Genomic DNA, 17,783 nt, shown 5'->3' with positions numbered 1-17,783 from the left:
TAAAACATATACACATCTCTTCAATATGAAATATGGGTGGTTTATAGTCATACCTACTGAAAAAATTTTAATGGTATCTTCTACATTAGATACCTCAAAGTGACATTTGAAATTCTGAATATAAAGTTAATTTAAACTTGTACAGTATTTCATGAACAATAAGAGTGGGGCTATTTTAAAGTCAAACCAATAAGGATTTGGTGGAATTGTATACCAGAGAGAATTAGAAAGCAGAATAATTTAGAAGTTTACTGAATTAAAAAAAAAAAGAGGCTTTGTGAAAATGTTATATGAGGCCATAGAAGTCTTATCTCTTGGTTACTATATTTTAAAATAGTGGCTAAATCTATTTTGCCACTTTTTCCTTTATTTAAAGAAATATTTCCAGGTAGTAATGCCAAGGCAGGAAGCAAGAGCACATAAAACCACACAACTGATTATCTTTTTTATTTGAGAATAGCTGGCCAGAGTAGGTGGGGCAGGTAGGAAAGAGGAGGGTTTGATTTGGGAATCTTGGCTAGCAAAAGGGATTTGTTTTTCCTCTAAAGCATTAAGCACTGCATATACCTGAAAATTGATTACACTGGGAAAAAGATGCCTTCGCCAGAGACATTAGCTTATATTGATATAATATTGTGAATGACCTGTTCATACAGGAACTTACAAAATACTAAAAAATGATAGTAACATGCATGAAAGCTCTGCACTTGCTTTTATACAGAGAATTTGTTTATGGGGCACCATAGTTTATTAAAACTTGCGTGCTTCTTCCTGGTTTAATGATGCTAAACATTCAAATAGCATTCGCTGTGTTAAGCATAAGTAGAGCATACACATTTTATTAGCTAAGAGGTGAACAGATTTGTCCAATTTAGTATTTGAAACATACTTCAACTGTTATGCTTTGGATTGATAAAAAACTGTAACAGATTGTACAGATACTAACACTTATGGGTAGAAACAATCATTGTCCTGTTTGTCTTCACAAAAAAATGATTCTGTCCTATAATTTGTATCCTTTTTCTTATATTTCATGGTTTAGATGTTGAAACATTTGTAGCAGACGTACTGAGAGGGGAAAATTTATCCAAGAAAGCAAAGGAAAAGAGAGACTCCCTTATTAAGAAGATAAAAGATGTAAAGTCTATGTAAGTCACTTACTTGCCTTTTATTACTTATTTCTTACTTATAAGAAACGCTGTAATTAACATTTTAATGAAGGACTGATTATTGTGGGATTAAATTTTTTATGTTCTAATTTAATTGGTTTGAAGTAGTTTTAAAGGACAAACTATATTTCTACTATAATAGTTTTTAAAAACAGACAGGCTTATCATAATACCGTTTTTTGTGAAGCCTATTGATTATGTATTTTTCTAAGCATTCTAGCAAAATCCAACTGTTTATTTTAATTATTTGAGGATATATTTGGTCTAACTGATAAGACATAGGTAGGTTGAGAATTTTAACATAAATACGGAAGATACCTCCAGACACTCAAATGAATAAATGTAATTTAAGTTGTATGTATTAAAGATATATTCTGGTTTTACTACTGTAACTTAAGTCTTTAAAAATACCTTTATTATAAATCCATAAGCCTTTTGGAATTATCATTTCAGGATAGGAAGTAGTTTTTTCTCTAAATCTATATTTACAATATAGATTTTAAAATAGACTTGAATTATTGCCATTGATTAGATCTTGTTTTGATTTGTCAACCTTTATTTTAAAATATAATGTTCTTGCTTTATTTTGCAGCTACCTTCAGGAATTTCAAGGCAAAGGTAAATTTTCAAGTTTTGTCAAACTTGACATTTTTTTTTCCTTGCAGAGATTTTCAATAGGAAAATCTAACACATATTGAAATTTGATAGCTGGAGTCAAAATTTAAATTTCTGTGTTGTATACTTAGACTTTAAAGATGAGAGTGCTAGCTCCCCCTGCTGAGAATAAAATTAAAAAACATATCTAGAATCTACTCTGTACAATCTTCTTTTGCACAGTCTTTCATGCAGAAATCTGTGTTTAACATTCTTCGGTTTTATGGTTCTTAGAGTTCATTGTGGCAGAAGTTTGTTAGGAAAGGTATATACGTGCAGTTACACACGGAAGAATTTTGTGAGACAGAGGCGAGATACCAACCTAACACCATTTAACCCTGTAGAGATTACTTTATAGTGGTCATGGGAGCAGGAGGGCCTGTGGCTGGGTGCTCATAGGTAATGTTTTGAAAAGGTAATTGGTTTAAAAACAGTATCAACTTTTGTTTGAGAGCATGAGTAAAATCTTTTTCAAATGCTGGTTTTTATTATTCTTGTGATTCTTTTGATATGAATAAATATATGCCATAGACATTTTCAAAGAAGGGGATTCAGTTTCATTTTTCGAAATATGTGAGAATGCTGGTAAGCTGATTGTCTTCCTTTAGATTTGAGAGACAGCTGCTTAGCGAACTGAAAACCAAATCCAGAAAGGCGTAGGAAGTTTCTACTATTTCATGTCTTCAGTTCTGCGAGGGAAACTTGGTGTGGCCCTCACTTCCATGATGCTAATTCATAGGTCATGACCTGAAGCCTGTGGATGCTGGTATGAGGGTCACAACATGAGGTCAGTTAACTATGTGAAGCTAGGCTCTGAGTTTGGGGGAAGCAGTGTGGCATCTTCTAACTGGGGTTAGCAGATACCACAGAGTAACTCATATCTCTGCCAACGGATAAGTGAGAGAGTAATGATGGTTTCAATAAACCAGCTACTTAACCAGACAAACCTAAAATCAGTTAAAAGGAAACCACAGTTTCTTTTCACATTAAGTCATCACAATTGTTGTGATTAGAGGAAATAAGAAGAGATTTTTTTCCGTATTAAATTTTTTAACACTGTTAAATAGAGGGAAGAGCAGGAAACTCCTCCTCTCCACAAGTACCTACTTCTTTGTTCTCTATAATGAATCCTAAACTGTGGGTTTAATCATGTTGTATTTTGCTTAGTTGAGTATAGAAATAATGAATCTATGCATTTGAATTATGATAACTTTTATACAGTGCACTGTTTATAGGGGAAATATTGCATATCAGATTCTGCCTTTTTTCTTAAAAGGCACATTTTGTTCTAGTGGTTACTTATTGGACTCTCACTGTGACTTAATTATTTGTATGTTAAACATTTTTAAGCTAAGAAAATGTGATAGTATAAAGTCATATATGTAGAATTGCATATGATTCAATAATAGGGTAGGAACTTTCCCTTTGGTATTCTGGTTTAGGACTTGTTCAGGTGTGTGGATATTAAAATTACATTACTGAGATACATTCTTTGTCTCTAAGGAGAATGGAAGTTTATATAGTATTTGATAGAAATTGAAAAATGAGCCTAGAATAAGAGTGCAAATAACACAGAATTCAGAGATTCCCCATAATCATTTTCCTCTGAATAAGTCATTTGTATTTCAATACTGCTGTATTGAGTTAACTAATCACCAAGAGTGCCTGCTCAAAAGTAAACCTGTGGATAAATTAGATGTATACCTTGGAGAAATATGAGAAGCTGAGTAATTTTATGCCATTCTACCCTCAAAGTATAATTCGACTGTTCTAAAAAGACTATTTCTGTAGTTTGTTAGAAATAGTAAAGGGAAGTTAGTACAGGCTTAATAGTTGAATAAGCAATTGCTCAAAAGACATATTTTTTAAAAACAGGAATTTATTAATAACCAGATCTGTACATTGAATAAATTGAATTCATCTAAGTATATTTTGATAATGCTGCTTTTCTTTTTTTTCTTACATTTTCTTCTTGGGGCTTTTGGAGTGTCTTCATCCAAGGAGACCTGGGCAGAAATCCTTTTGGCTGTTTCCCCTCTTTCCTCTCTTTCTCTCTCTCAGGTCAATATAGGGTCACAATGAGGTGACCAGAGGCTATTTTCCTGCTTTTTACCTTTATACTCCTATTTGTTTCACATAATTTTTTTTTTTTACATGATGGTTAAGTACCATTTTAATATCATTATTGGGAGAAAAAAGGACCTGGAAGAGAGTTCTTAAATAAAATGAATTAATTCACATTTATTTATTTCAAATAAGTGAGTTATTAGTTACTTTAATGTTCACAGATGTCTGTTATCCTTCCTTCCTTTCCTCTCACATCTCTTCTTATAGTCTTTAGATATTGTACATGACAGAATAACTATCTAACCCTAGTTTTTTATTCTTAGTTACAATGTAGCCTAGTAATATAAAGTATACTCCTAAATACAGGCTTCATGCACTAGAATTATGCTTATTTTAGAATTATTTTACAATTATGATTATTTCAGAATTTGTTCTCTGTCACATCATAAGGTCATAGCGCTCTTAAATGTGACTTGAAATAATTATTTTGGGGATGAAAATATATTACTACTTGAGTAAAGGTGTTACTGACTGAGTATAAAATAGAATTTTCTAATATATATTAGGTATATGATAAACAAGTTTTACTTGTAGTTGTATCTTGCCCTTATATTAGGCTTGTTTTACTCCAGTGATGATTTTGGTATTATTATTTTCTTTATAGAATAAGATAATGTGAAGATACCTATGCATGACACATAGTCAGTGTTCAATAAGTGTTATATTAATGTGTATTCTCAGATTCAAGTTCATTTATCAAGAGGATTTAGTAAATCTTGATTTATAATTCAGTTTTCAAATAAACTTTGAGGAAACCATAAATTACTAAAGGAAGGGTATGCATATTAACATGAGACAAATATTTCAAGAGAATATTTTTCAAATATGGGTGTCTACAGCTTTAAAAAAATGTGAATATATTGTTTTCAATTCTCTTTAGATGTCATAACTAAAAAGCTCTCATTTTCTCCTTTAAAATATTTTTCCTCTAAATTAAAACATTTATTTAGCAGATTTTATCCTAAAACTCCATTGATATTGTTAAATATGAATAGGTTTACTTAGAAAGCAATTTCCTTTGACCTCATTGGTATTATTAAGTTTATTTATGGACTAAACTAGTTTTTTGAGTATCAGGGCTGTTAGATAAGAAGGGACCCATTTTAGTTTGTTCTGATGGAATCCTTGAGAACAGCAGAAAAATCAGAAGTTTGGATGACGTTTAACTTCGTTTCCTTTACTCTTCCTAACATAGTATATGTTCTGTTGCAAGTTGGCTCCCCAGTGAAATCTGAGCAAATAACTTGCAGCTCCCTTACCCCCACCCCCCATCTGTGGCCTTATACAAATGTGTTAAGCATGTTTGAGATTACGGGGCCTATAGTAGTAGAAGTCTGTTTCAAAGGTAGTACTTGAGGAATGGTGTCCTTCCTTTAAAATTCTGCCTCACGTTTGCATGCCGTAAATTAGCCTTCTATGGTAGAAGAGTTATGAAGAGAATCTTATTTGTGGTGACTCAAATCTTTCAAATTTTTAAGAATTAAACTACAGGTTCCCTTAAGAAATGACAAGTTAAATGTTTATGTCCATTCATAGCTGTATATTATCACTTGAGAAATTATTTTGGACAAGTGAACTGAGTAGAAAATTAGAAATTAATATTTTTGACTCAAGTAACTTTCCCCACCAAGTTTACATTTCATTCTCTGTAAAAGGGAATGGTTATTGTCTGAATTTTAGGTATATTATTTAGTTTACTGTTTACCTGATTGCGTTCAAAATAGAACTGTATTTGCTAAAACAAGCAGTAGATTGGTTAAATCACCTTCAATGGTGGGATCATGACTGTTGGATTGCTGTTGGGCTTTATCTCCAGGCATTTAGGAAATGTTAATTGACCATGAGCCATATAAAAAAGAAGGGATAATAGTAATTTGAACCCAACTATTAAAAATTTAAAAATATTTTTCAAAGAAATATGCTGCTGTGATACGCCTAAGCCTTGATTTTGATGTGTTATTTAACTTGCCAATGAAATTACAGGACAAGAAGTCTTGGATCATTGTCTTTTAGACTGTTAACTTTGTATCATTAATTAAACTTTTGAAAGTTGTGGGATAAATCAAATGCTTTTCTAGGGAAACAAGAAACAGTATTAATGAGCAACAACCCTATAATTATCCTTCTGAGTACATAACAGGGACACATTCATGTCTTTTCTTTGCGCAATAACTTTTACAAAGAAGTATTTTTAAACTGATCATTAATTTTATGACCATAGAAATGAGATGCAAAATTTATGCTGTTGTCATTGGCACAGGCTCAAGGCACCACTGACATTATGTGTGATGGTAATAGAATGGCTGCCAACTAATGATTCTGTAGACATTTCATTTGAGCATGCTTTTCTTTTAGATGTCTGATTAGGATGTAATGCTTTCAATTATGTCTGTAAATTGTATTGGATACGTTTACCTGATGCCCATTGTTGCTTTGGAGTTCAGTTTTCTATTACATAAACACAAGTTGAACATTTTCCTTTTAATTTATCGAAGTCTTTGCAGGTATAGTTGCAAGTACTCAGCCCCTGGGGAGAAAAAATGCTTTGCACTGCTCAACAGCGACCCCTGTGTTCAATTAAAGCTCCTTATAATATAGCAGCTCTTTGTTGAGTTGAAAAATATAATTAGGGAGGGGGGAAAAGGGGTGGATCATCACTGGAACAACAGTAAAATGAAGAAGACTATTTTGAAAAATGATGTGTTTTTTCAACTTAATGCAAGTTAAAAAGGGAATAACCCTATACAGATGCCACAGGGATGCTTATTCTTTACTTTCTGAGTTAAATTCAAGGAAAGCTTTAAAAAGGGGGGGGGGCGGGGAGGGGAGAAATGAGGCCAGTAGCAGTACTTAATTTATTTTGTCTTAGATAAATATAAATATCACAGTATTTTTTTTTAAAAAAACCAACATTTGAAATGAACTGCAGTTCTTAGAATGGGTAAATTGAAGACAATTTCACTTTACTCTGTAATCCAAAAAGTGTTCTTATTTTTTGAACAAAACCAAAAACCATAGAGGTCTTTAACATGTCACTGACTAATTTGCGTAGAACGGTCTTAACTTACATTAAATATTGTTGAATTTATAGCTTTAATAATGATGTTTTTGCTGTGTGTGTGTATGTGTACATACATGGATATATACACAAAAATATATAATGGATATTATCAAAGGATAATAAACTAATTCTGATTTTCAAAACTCAAAAAATTGTTTTTGTTTATTTCCACTCAGAGTTCAATAGATTTAAGCATGAGCATCTGAATTTTTTCAAAATCCTTTCCATAGAGTCATTAGCTTTATTGTTGTATTTCTGTATTCTTAATAGTGTAATAGGCTAAGTGCTAAGTTATGGTGATGTAGTCGAAGTGTGCTAATACTTTTTTTTTCATAGCAAGATTTATAGTTCATGATTTGAAATATCCTTAGAAAATTCATAACATAAAAATTCTTACTTTATTAAGAATATAAGGATATTCTAGCAATTTTGAGCAGTTGAGAATTTTGTGATCTTTACTACTGTGTATTCCATGAGCTGTCATTTTATGTTCAAACATATTTTTACTAGCACTTTTTATGAGGTTCTCTCTTACCTCATATTTTAAATCAGACCACTCTTCTTTCCATAAGAGAAATATTGTAAGGGATCACTGAATGTTCTGAGAAGTACTTTGAACATCTTGAAAGAAAGAGAAATTAAGATCCAAAGAATGAGTAATATTTGTACATGTTTCTTGGAATTTTAATTGGGGAAGAAACATCACCATATATGGTACACATAATGGTATAATCACTAAGGACAATAAGATAGTCATCTCTATATTCTGCTCTTATTGTCTTGATGGGAGATATCTTTACTTTCAGGGTAGGGTAGGGATGATGAATGCTGATAAAATATCAAAATTTTAAAAAGTAGATATGAATATTGGTTTTTATTATTTTGAAAGTGTTGTCTTGAAAGAGGCTCTTTCCTCTACCAAAAATATGGTGAAAGTAGGGTGCAACCCATCAGATGCATGTCAGAGGATACAGATATCCTTTTGGAGAGCCAGGTAGCTTTAATCTGGATCTGCCTAGCAACTATGATCTAAAAGTAATACTATAGGCACTCTAGGATTCCTATGGAGATTTTTCACTATGACTTTTAGGTGAGGTGGCTGGTTTTCTCTTGAATTTTTAACAAGTAACTTGAATTGTTAACAGATCATTTATATGGTATTAAGCATACCTTTTTCCTTGTTGTTCAATATGGATGAAGAATGAGTGCTTAGATATAACTGGGATATAGCAAATGTTTGATTCACTCTTTTAAAAAATTATTCTAAATGAGTATATGGCAAAAACCCAAACCACAAGATTTTATTGTGGGGATTAAATGACTTCAAGCCAACCAATCAGCCTAAGATTTGGAAATCATCTAGAAAACTAGCCAGAACACAAGAAAAAATAAAGTAACATATCACTGAATGCAAAATCGAAAGTGTCTAGTTTGTAAATCACCTTGTTTGAATTTAAAAGGTTTATATGAGTTTTAAAGCAGTTTTTCCATAAAAGATTCCTGCTCTTGAAAACACAACTGAGTATTTTTAATCTATTCTAATGTAATCTGTGATTTTTAATGAAAACATAAAATGTTCATATGGCTTTGAATTATCAATTTCTCATCATCATTTTTCCAATTATTGAGTAGGTAAATGGAATTAACTTGAATTATTTTCTCGGTTGTGCTTTCCATGCTTTTCTTGGTTGCTGTTATTGTTATTTTGGTTTTGTTTGTTTTGGTTACACACTATGTTTTAACCTGCTTCCACTTTTTTGAATTCCTCTTTGTAGAGACCATCATAATTTTGGAAGTTGTATCCTTTTGTAACAGAAAGAAGCAGTTGTGTACTGACTTTCAAAAACTTACTTTAGCTAAGTTACAGCGAATATACATTAAAATAGGATCTGTTTTTATCTAGTTCAAAAATTTTTCTTTGGTTTTCCATGAAAGTGACCGAATTTAATAGTAAAATTTACCTCTTTGACAAAGTAACACTTTTAAAGATGGCTAAATTATAAAAGACTTTTCTCTGATTAGTTTTTGTTTTTTTTATAGTATTTTTAAGTTTAATTTTTACTTTATATTGGGGCATAGTTGATTTACAATGTTGTGTTGTGTTAGTTTCAGGTGTACAGCAAAGTGGTTCAGGTATACATACATGTATACATATATCCATTCTTTTTTTCTCTGATTCTTTTATAGGTGATATAGAAGATGGAGAAGAATATGATGACCCTTTTGCTGGGCTTCCAGACACTATTTCATTAGCCTCAGAAAGATATGATAAAGATGATGAGGCCCCCTCTGATGGTATGCGACATTTTCCCATACAATATACCTCTTGACACTCTAACACAAAACAGTGCAATGTGTAAAGGTGGTGGTCTTGTCAGAAAGCAGATAAACACAGAGGCTTCAGTTAACTTACCTTTACCAGAACCTTTTAAGGAACAGAAGAGCTCTCTCTAGTGGTTTTCCTAAGTATGTAGTTCTTTCTTTTCCTAGGAAATTTTCTTTACTTGAATTTTTAGGAGAGTGCTTGCATCATCGTATGAACATTATCAGTAAGTTTGTTGGTTAATTTGATATTATCAGATTCTTGCTTAATTTTATTGTGCTGCTTAATGGCTTGTTGTATTTCATTATTTTATAAATAATGAAGAAGGTTTTTGATCTCTTTTTTCCTGAAAACTTCATACAAAATGAGTTCATAAAATATTAAATTAATTATTCCTACATTGCCTTCTCTCATTGAGACAGGTTTCCATCAAATGCTTCTTTTAATAATACATTTTCATTTTTCTGATTGTCATTTAAAAATATCCTATATTACACAGTAATATTATAGTTTTTTGTATTAATTGAAATGGTAATAAAATTGATTATTTACTTCTTATTAATTTTTAAAAACTTGCCAAAGTTATGAAACTTGTTTTTAGTGTAGCATGTGCTTTCTCTGTTATGCCACCCAGTTGAGTGCATCTGAATTATAGAGACCTATAAGGGTGATATATAGGTACAAATTAAGAATGTGTATTGATAAATTAGCCATGCATATTAATTTGTGGCACTCAAAGCTTCACATAGACATAGAAATGAATAATGCCTTCTGCCACTATATGATGATCAAACTGTGCAGTTCCATCTCTAAATACAATTGCTGAATGAAAATATGCTTCCTGCAACAGAGCACTCCACATTTTATGTTATCCAGATTATTCCCTTTGGAAACATAAATTGCTTTTATGAGGTATAAAATTATGTCTACTGCAGAACAGGGATAAGTCAAGTACATGCATAAGTGATAAACATTCTAACCACTGATTCAGAACAACACAAGCTTTTTTTTATATTCAGAACTTTGTACAGTGTGTAGCAACAATAATCATATCCATTTTATGTTGAATTTTACATTTTGGCTAACATTTAATATCTATTTTTAAAAGGAAAGAATTTCTTTCTCTTAGATTGTCTATTTTTTTAAAAGATGCACATTTTTCTTCAGTCACACTTATTTTCTGAAACAGAGCATTACCCTTTCTAACCTGATCTTCAAAAGCATTTCTACTACAAAATGTTTTATAATCGATGAAGTAATATTTTCAGGCAAAACAGTGAATTATTATTTGAGTTGAACTATTTTTCAGACACATTGCAATGGTTTGTTTTGCTTCTCTGGAAAACATTGGTAGATAGAAATGAGTATGTTTGTATGTATACATATATAGATAGTACTTATACTCATGATAATATATAGATATGGATACATACACATACAGCATATATTCATAGAATATATATGCTCAGGATTTCTCAAAGTAGCATAGATATTTTGATGTACCAGGAAGCATTATGTGCCATCTTGAAAAAATTACAACCTAAGAAATCCAACAATTAAATATATGTGAGAGCCAGTGATTTGTTAGGAAAAGTGAATTGCTGTTGTATTTCATGTAAATAATCCTGTAAATAATCATTTACAGGATTATTGTCTTTTTCTTATGAGTAAATAATTTATTATGTTTGTTTTCATAACCAAATATAAAGAAAATACATTAATAGCATGAAAAAGATTTATTGCTAAAACATTATCAATATTTGAATATTATTTAATAAATTATATTTATGTGTAACATTTAAATTTTTGTTAAATATTGCATTTTCATCAGTGTTTATGTAAGCAATTCTTAGATTGAAAATTTAACTTTTAGTATTATTCATTTTTGGTATATAAATAATGCTATTTTTGATAATTTTACATTTTCTTCTAAGAATACTCTAAATTAATTTTAAAACTACCACTTGAACTTTTAATTTCCACTCTAAAATATCATCTAGTCATATTAGTTTATCTTCCTGCAGCTTAATCGTTATATGTGTTCTCTTTCCTTTGCTGAATAAATTTTCCTTCATTGTGTGACCTTAGTCTAATGATATATTAATTATAAAATGATAATGCATTTAACAACAAGTATAACTAAATTAGCACAGGTCACCAAAAGGCCTTTTGTCAAATCAGATTGTTGTTTTGTCCTTTTGACTTTTACCTTATGGTAGGCACTAACAAAGTATCTGAACTTTGATGGATTATAAACTACAAACATGATATGTATTTTTCATAATGCTAATGTAATTTTCAAGGTACTATAAAGGTCAAACCTGCACATCTCTGTGTGCATTCTAAGTTTGTCTTTTCCTTTAATATTTCTTTTTCTCTGTTCCTCTGGTTCAAAAGTTCATTCAGTTCCCAAATGGCTACCTAATTTTCCAGTTATTCCCTCAAGCCATATGTGTTTTGGTTTCTTTATGGTTTATTAGGTACTGTAGGAAAGTAGCATAAGTTATATCTTCTAATGAAATTCAAGCACACTTCAGTGATGCTTCGACTTGATTGCTGGTAGCAATTAAATCACAGCCAAGGAGAATAATGCATAATCTCACAAGGTCCAGACACCCTATAGAAATTGAAAGGAAATGAGAACAGAAAACAAAAACAAAGTCTTCAAACCCTGCCAGACACGCTGTTTCCAGCCTGCCTTTTTTTTTTTTTTTTTTTTTTTATGGGCCAACTGCCTGATTGATAGCAAAATCATAACTTGCTGCATGCTAACAGGCAGAGTTCACTTGTAGGTTATTGTGAACTGATAAAGGGTTAGATGGAGTTTTGATTTTCGCATTGGACCTTGGTACACCAGATTAATGGAATTTCAATGAGTGACTAGAGTAGCCACAGCTTTGTCAGAGAAACAGATGGATATTCTATAGTCATGTCTACTCATTAATACTAGTTGCCTGAAAGGTGTGCTGCTTTTCTATACAAAAGAGTTGATATAATTGATTTTTGAATAATGCATTGAAAACAAAATACCTTATTGATGACTAGAATTGTAACGTAGATGGTGACAGATTTTTGTAACGCTTGTAGCTTAAAAATATTGTACTTTGTAATTTTTTCTCGTCTCTCTTTGGAAACACTTTTTTGTTTTTATTTTTTGAGGGAAAATACATTTTATAAATGATTGTATGACTGCTGTTAGTTTCATTGTGATTTGGTAATATTTATAAAAATTATGTTTAATAGAAATTTCATTTTATTAGCTTTGTGCTTTTATTTTTTTCTGAAAAACTTAAAACAAATCATAATGGTTTCTAGACTATTGTAGATCACTATTAGAAGTTTTATGCTATTGTATGGCTGGATATATTGAAGTGTTAGTAGAAATGGTGCATGTCAGTAATCAGATAAAATTAGAGATAACGAAACTCAAAACCTTAAAGAATATCCCTTGTCATACATGTTAGAATGTTTGTTTAGGCACTAAGATGGTAGATGCAGGGTAGCTTTTAGATACAACGTAACGATTTGGGTTTCCATTTTTCTATTCTGAAATCATTTTTCATTCATTTTCGTTATTTGTAAAAGCAAGCATCTAACCGTGTAGCATTGTGGAAAGTCCCTAAGGTAAGGTGAAAGGATTCAGTGAGCTAGAAGACATATATTGGCTCTGCCCATCGATGATAGGTTGAAGGATCACAGTAGACATTTGTTACAAATCTGATTCAGTCATAGACCATAATCACTTTGTGGATAAGAATCTGGAACCTCTAGGGTGTGAATATAGGAAGACTAAAATGAAGCTAAAGATACAAAACAGTCATTTATTGTCCTGGTATCTTCTTTTTTTTTTTTTTTTTTTTTTTGCGGTACGCGGGCTTCTCACTGTTGCAGCCTCTCCCATTGAGGAGCACAGGCTCTGGACGCGCAGGCTCAGCGGCCATGGCTCACAGGCCCAGCCGCTCCGCAGCATGTGGGATCTTCCCGGACCGGGGCACGAACCCGTGTCCCCTGCATCGGCAGGCGGACTCTCAACCACTGCGCCACCAGGGAAGCCCCTGGTATCTTCTTAACTAAAAATTCCCAAGTAATATAGGTTACTAAAAACTGTGAGCATTACAAGAACATAGGTTTGTATGAAAAAATACTGGTTTACGTATGGAACTATTTTTAAAGTTTGAGATTAAGAAAAAAGGCTATGCTCTTTTGATCATAATTTATAATAGTAGATGATGTTTTCTTCTTTTTTGGTATTCGTTTTCTTTAAGGAATACAATATATGAAAACTTGAACTTATAGAACATGTAGATCACTTATTCCAAAGGATTACTTTAAGGATTATCTCCATGATGCCTATAAATAATGAACTCTTACAATGCATCTACAACAAGCTTAGATATAAATCCATCCATGTGCATAAATATAAATTTAATGGATAAATGTTTACACATTACACATTTTTTTTTAACACCTTTATTGGGTATAATTGCTTTACAATGGTGTGTTAGTTTCTGCTTTATGATAGACACCGACTTTTGAGGAAGATTTTTTTGTGCGTAAAGTTAGGTGTAGCACTAATCAGTTCTAGTACAAGCCAAGCAATAGATGTTTTACTTTTCTCTGGGCTCCAGTAGAATGTGAAATAATATTTAAAACCAGGAAAAACAAGGTTCTTTCAATTACTTCCCATTTAGGGTAACCAACTATAGTATCATGTGGTTTTTGATAATAAAAATCATATTTTTGTATTTTATTCTGAGAATTTAGATTAGTTTGCAACTTACACATATCTTTGTATACATAACATATTGTTGCACTTGTGTGGTTTTTTTTTTTTTTAACTTTTTTTTGGGTTCCTTTAATATACCAATTGCTAGCTTGTGTTATAGCAGTATAAGAACAATGATTATTTTAGTCCTTCTGTAATGTGTATAGCCTAGCTTCAGGTACTTTGGTAGACGTGAGGGGTTATAGTTTGGAGAAATGATAAAAAAGTAGAAAACATGTTTTTACACTCAAGATATATATTGTGTGATTGGAGATATAAAGTATACACAGATGTAAAATATTTTTATGATTACAAAGGCATATCTGAATAAAATAAAAACACATAGCCACTGAGAATCATCTTTTTGATTTTTATGCCATTGAATGGGAAAATACATCACTATAAAACAAAGTGGGCAAATAAGACTATAACAAAATGGGCTAGATAAGAAATATTGCAAAGGTAATAAAACTCAAATTATGAAAAATAATGCATTTTTAATACAGTAAATTAGCAGTTATTTACACAATTCATGAAGAAAGGAACAAGGTACCTTGGCAAGGTAATGGGGAATTCAAAGATGAAGAAAAAAAATTCCTGTGTTCAAGAGACTTGTAATCCAGTTGGAAAGAGAAGATAGCCACCTATCAGCAATCTAAGTTTTAACAAGGCAGATTCCGAAAATAGTAACTAGTATGTGTTAAAATATTGAATTGATTTGGCCTGTACCAAGGCAAATAATTGGTATCATTGATTTTCTTCCCTTATTTGTTGACTGAGTCAGTCATATGTTTTGGCATCATGTTGAATAAACCAAAACATAAACTTTATGCCTACGTTCTGAGAGGTTGTAGAGTAAATTGTAAATGGAGGGCCTTTTTTTAAAAGTGAGTTTTGCATGGTTCCTGAAGTTTGCTAGAGAGAAAGTGGGAAAATCTGTTGAAAAGAACATTTAGAGTAGAAGTCCAAAAACCAGGTTTTCATACTGATTGGTAATCATTTTGTTGTCAAGGTCAAGTCACTTAGCCTCTCTGGATTTTTACTTTCTGATTTGTGAAATGAAGAGTTTGGACCAGGTGATTGGTTAGAAGTTCCCTAGATCTCCAAATGCTTGTGTCCACATTTCAGAATTAGTAAATTTAATGGTGGCACAGAGGTGATTTGCCTGGAGAAGGTAATAACCAGAGGTGATGTTGAATAGGAAGGAGCGCAGTGGGTCTTAGAGGTAAGCAAATGAGGGACAATAAGAGCTGAATACCAAGCTAAGGAGTTTACCTTTGATCTGGTAGTCAGTAAGAGATCCCTGAAGCAATAGACTGATGTGATGAATGCATATTTGAGGGAGATGGTCCTGGCAGTTAATTGTTGGATGAGTCAAGGCAAAGAGACCATCTAGTGGAGGCAGCAAGCTAAGTGTCTTGCTACATTATTCTGAATCTTGACAGCCTCTCTGTGTGGTAGATATCATCACTATTTGACAACGGAGGAAATTCAGGGACAGAGAGGTCAAATGAAGGTCATATAAGTGGCAGAACTGAAATTTGAATTCATGTCTGTCTGACTCCAAGGACCCGGCTCTGCTCTCAAAACCACTATAGTTTGCCTCTTCCCCAGCTAAGATACTGTTGCTTTTGGTTCAGAGGGTGTTGAGAAGAGCCAGGGTTAGAGTAGTAGACATTGCACTGAAAAGGAAGGGATTCTTTTAGCCCCTTCCTACCCAAAGTATGGACTGCAGACCAACTGCAACAGTGTCACCTGGGAGCTTGTTCAAAATGCTAAATCTCTGTCCCCACCCATACCTACTGAATCTGAATTAGCATTTAAACAAGATCCCTATGTACACATTAAAGTTTGAGAAGCTCTGTTCTAATTGTGTTTATTACCTTGGCCTTTGTGGCTGAAAAGAAGGGTGAGCCATTGCACTTGGGCTGAATGTGCAGGTGTGTACTAGGCATGGCGCTAAGCAATCCCTTGAAGTAGGTAAAAAAGATTCTTTACTTCCTGTACTCGTCTGTGGTCCCTCAGCACACTGCACAGGGCCCCTTCCCGACACTACTGTCTGTCGGTAGTTGTCCCATTTTTGAATCTGTTTCCCCCCTCAAATCAAATTCTCAGTTAAGTACATTGGAAAGGCTTTGATAAATTACCCCTAGGAAAGTTTGCATGTTAATAGAGGAATACCTTAACCCAAGGGAGGTCAAGTCCCACTCACAGATCTTTAGGTATCAGCACTGGGCCAATGGTAAAGATATTTTTGGCTGTTGCAGAACACTGTATCTTATAAAATTTAGGCACGTAACAGACTTATCTTTCTTGCTATATATATTTGGATTTGGCCTCTGGTCTTTGTTTGGAGAAGTCACAATGTATAGCTTCCTGTTTTCAGTTGTGTGTCCTGTTCGCAACTGCACCAAAGTGTGAATTAAGAGTTTAAACGTTGAAAAGCAAAGGTTAAGACCATAGACTGACCCACTTGATTTTCGAGGAAGGCATGCTAGCCTGGCACATGATTCCACAGAGAGCTCCCTTCCTCTGAGACAAATTCCTTAGAAGTGACTGTGCTGGTGCTTGAGGTAGCATCTTAGGAAGGAAAGGGGATTGAACCATCTTTAAGTAATATTTATTGAGAAATATGTCTGACACTGAACCAGATTCTTTCATCTACATTATTTCCTTTAATTGACTCAGAACTACCCCACGAGGGAGACATTTTCCCTATTTTGCTGTTGTGGAAACTGAGACTCAAAAAGTTGACTATCATATCCAACTTAGAAGTAGCAAACTTCAACTCCTTTGATCCTTCTATGCCATGCTCCTTAAAAAATTAGACTAGTTTTTTTCCTACTTACAAGAGACATACATCTGGTTAAAAATAAAAATGATCGGAAGGGTATACAATAAAATGTAAAAGCCTCCTTTTCCACCCCGCCCTAACCCCAGAGGCAGCCACTTGTTACAGTTTCTTCTCTAGCTACTATAGTAACTTTGGGCACACTACTTCTAGTTCTTGTCTGATCAACCTTGAACAGAATCTGTTGACTCCCTCTATGATGGATGATTCTGCACACCTCCTTTCCCACTTCCACCTCCCGATTTTTTATTATTTTATTTTTACTTCTTTTTGTGCTTGCTTTTGACTTAAGTAACGTTCTTCTTATTTTGCAATGCACCAACCTCAGAAGGTGGCTATTGACTCTTTGTTAGTAAGTATGCGGAAAGCAGTGCACCCAGCTTTCCTTCCATCTCTCTTTCCACTCTTAAATTCCAAATTTGTTCATTAAATTATTTTTGCATTGTTAAGATCTATAATATTTATGTTTGATTCTCTAACTCTAAGCTGACTGTGCTTTGTCTACAAGTTGCATTTTAATCATTGGTCCTTTTCCTTCATGTTATTGGTTTCCCTCAAAGGTCTGGACAGCCTTGGCTATTATTCCTGTTTATGAGCATAGTGTAGGTAATTTGTGAGGGGTTCCTTTGCTTTTGCGTGCCTATATCCTGAAAGCCATTTCCTTTGAATGGGAGGTCTGATTGGGGGTTGTGAGTAAAGTGGGCAAGGCTTGCTTGGAGGCAGCCTGCCTACATGTTAGTGAGGAGCACAGAGGCAGACTGGGACCCCCAGTTGTCAAAAGAAGTAGGACATTACTGAGGCAGAAGTTGAATGCTTTTATTTCATTTCTAGTT

At 33.0% G+C, this 17,783-nt stretch overlaps 1 protein-coding gene across 3 annotated transcripts in view; it reads left to right on the top strand.

Annotated features, from left to right (window-relative positions):
• SKAP2 (src kinase associated phosphoprotein 2) overlaps positions 1-17,783 on the top strand; it is a 170,861-nt gene that overhangs the window by 23,867 nt on the left and 129,211 nt on the right. For all 3 annotated transcript variants that reach the window (XM_029233503.1, XM_029233505.1, XM_029233504.1), the window contains exons 2-4: positions 1,043-1,148; positions 1,762-1,787; positions 9,199-9,306. In XM_029233503.1, coding sequence (XP_029089336.1) covers positions 1,043-1,148; positions 1,762-1,787; positions 9,199-9,306 — 240 coding nt within the window. The remainder of the gene's footprint in view (positions 1-1,042; positions 1,149-1,761; positions 1,788-9,198; positions 9,307-17,783) is intronic.

The sequence above is a fragment of the Monodon monoceros genome, unplaced genomic scaffold, assembly GCF_005190385.1.
Source record: "Monodon monoceros isolate NGI ecotype Baffin Bay Population unplaced genomic scaffold, NGI_Narwhal_1 Super_Scaffold_2, whole genome shotgun sequence".
NCBI lineage: Eukaryota > Metazoa > Chordata > Mammalia > Artiodactyla > Monodontidae > Monodon > Monodon monoceros.
Note: the sequence above shows the minus strand (reverse complement) of the source record. Positions and strands in the feature narration are given on the sequence as shown.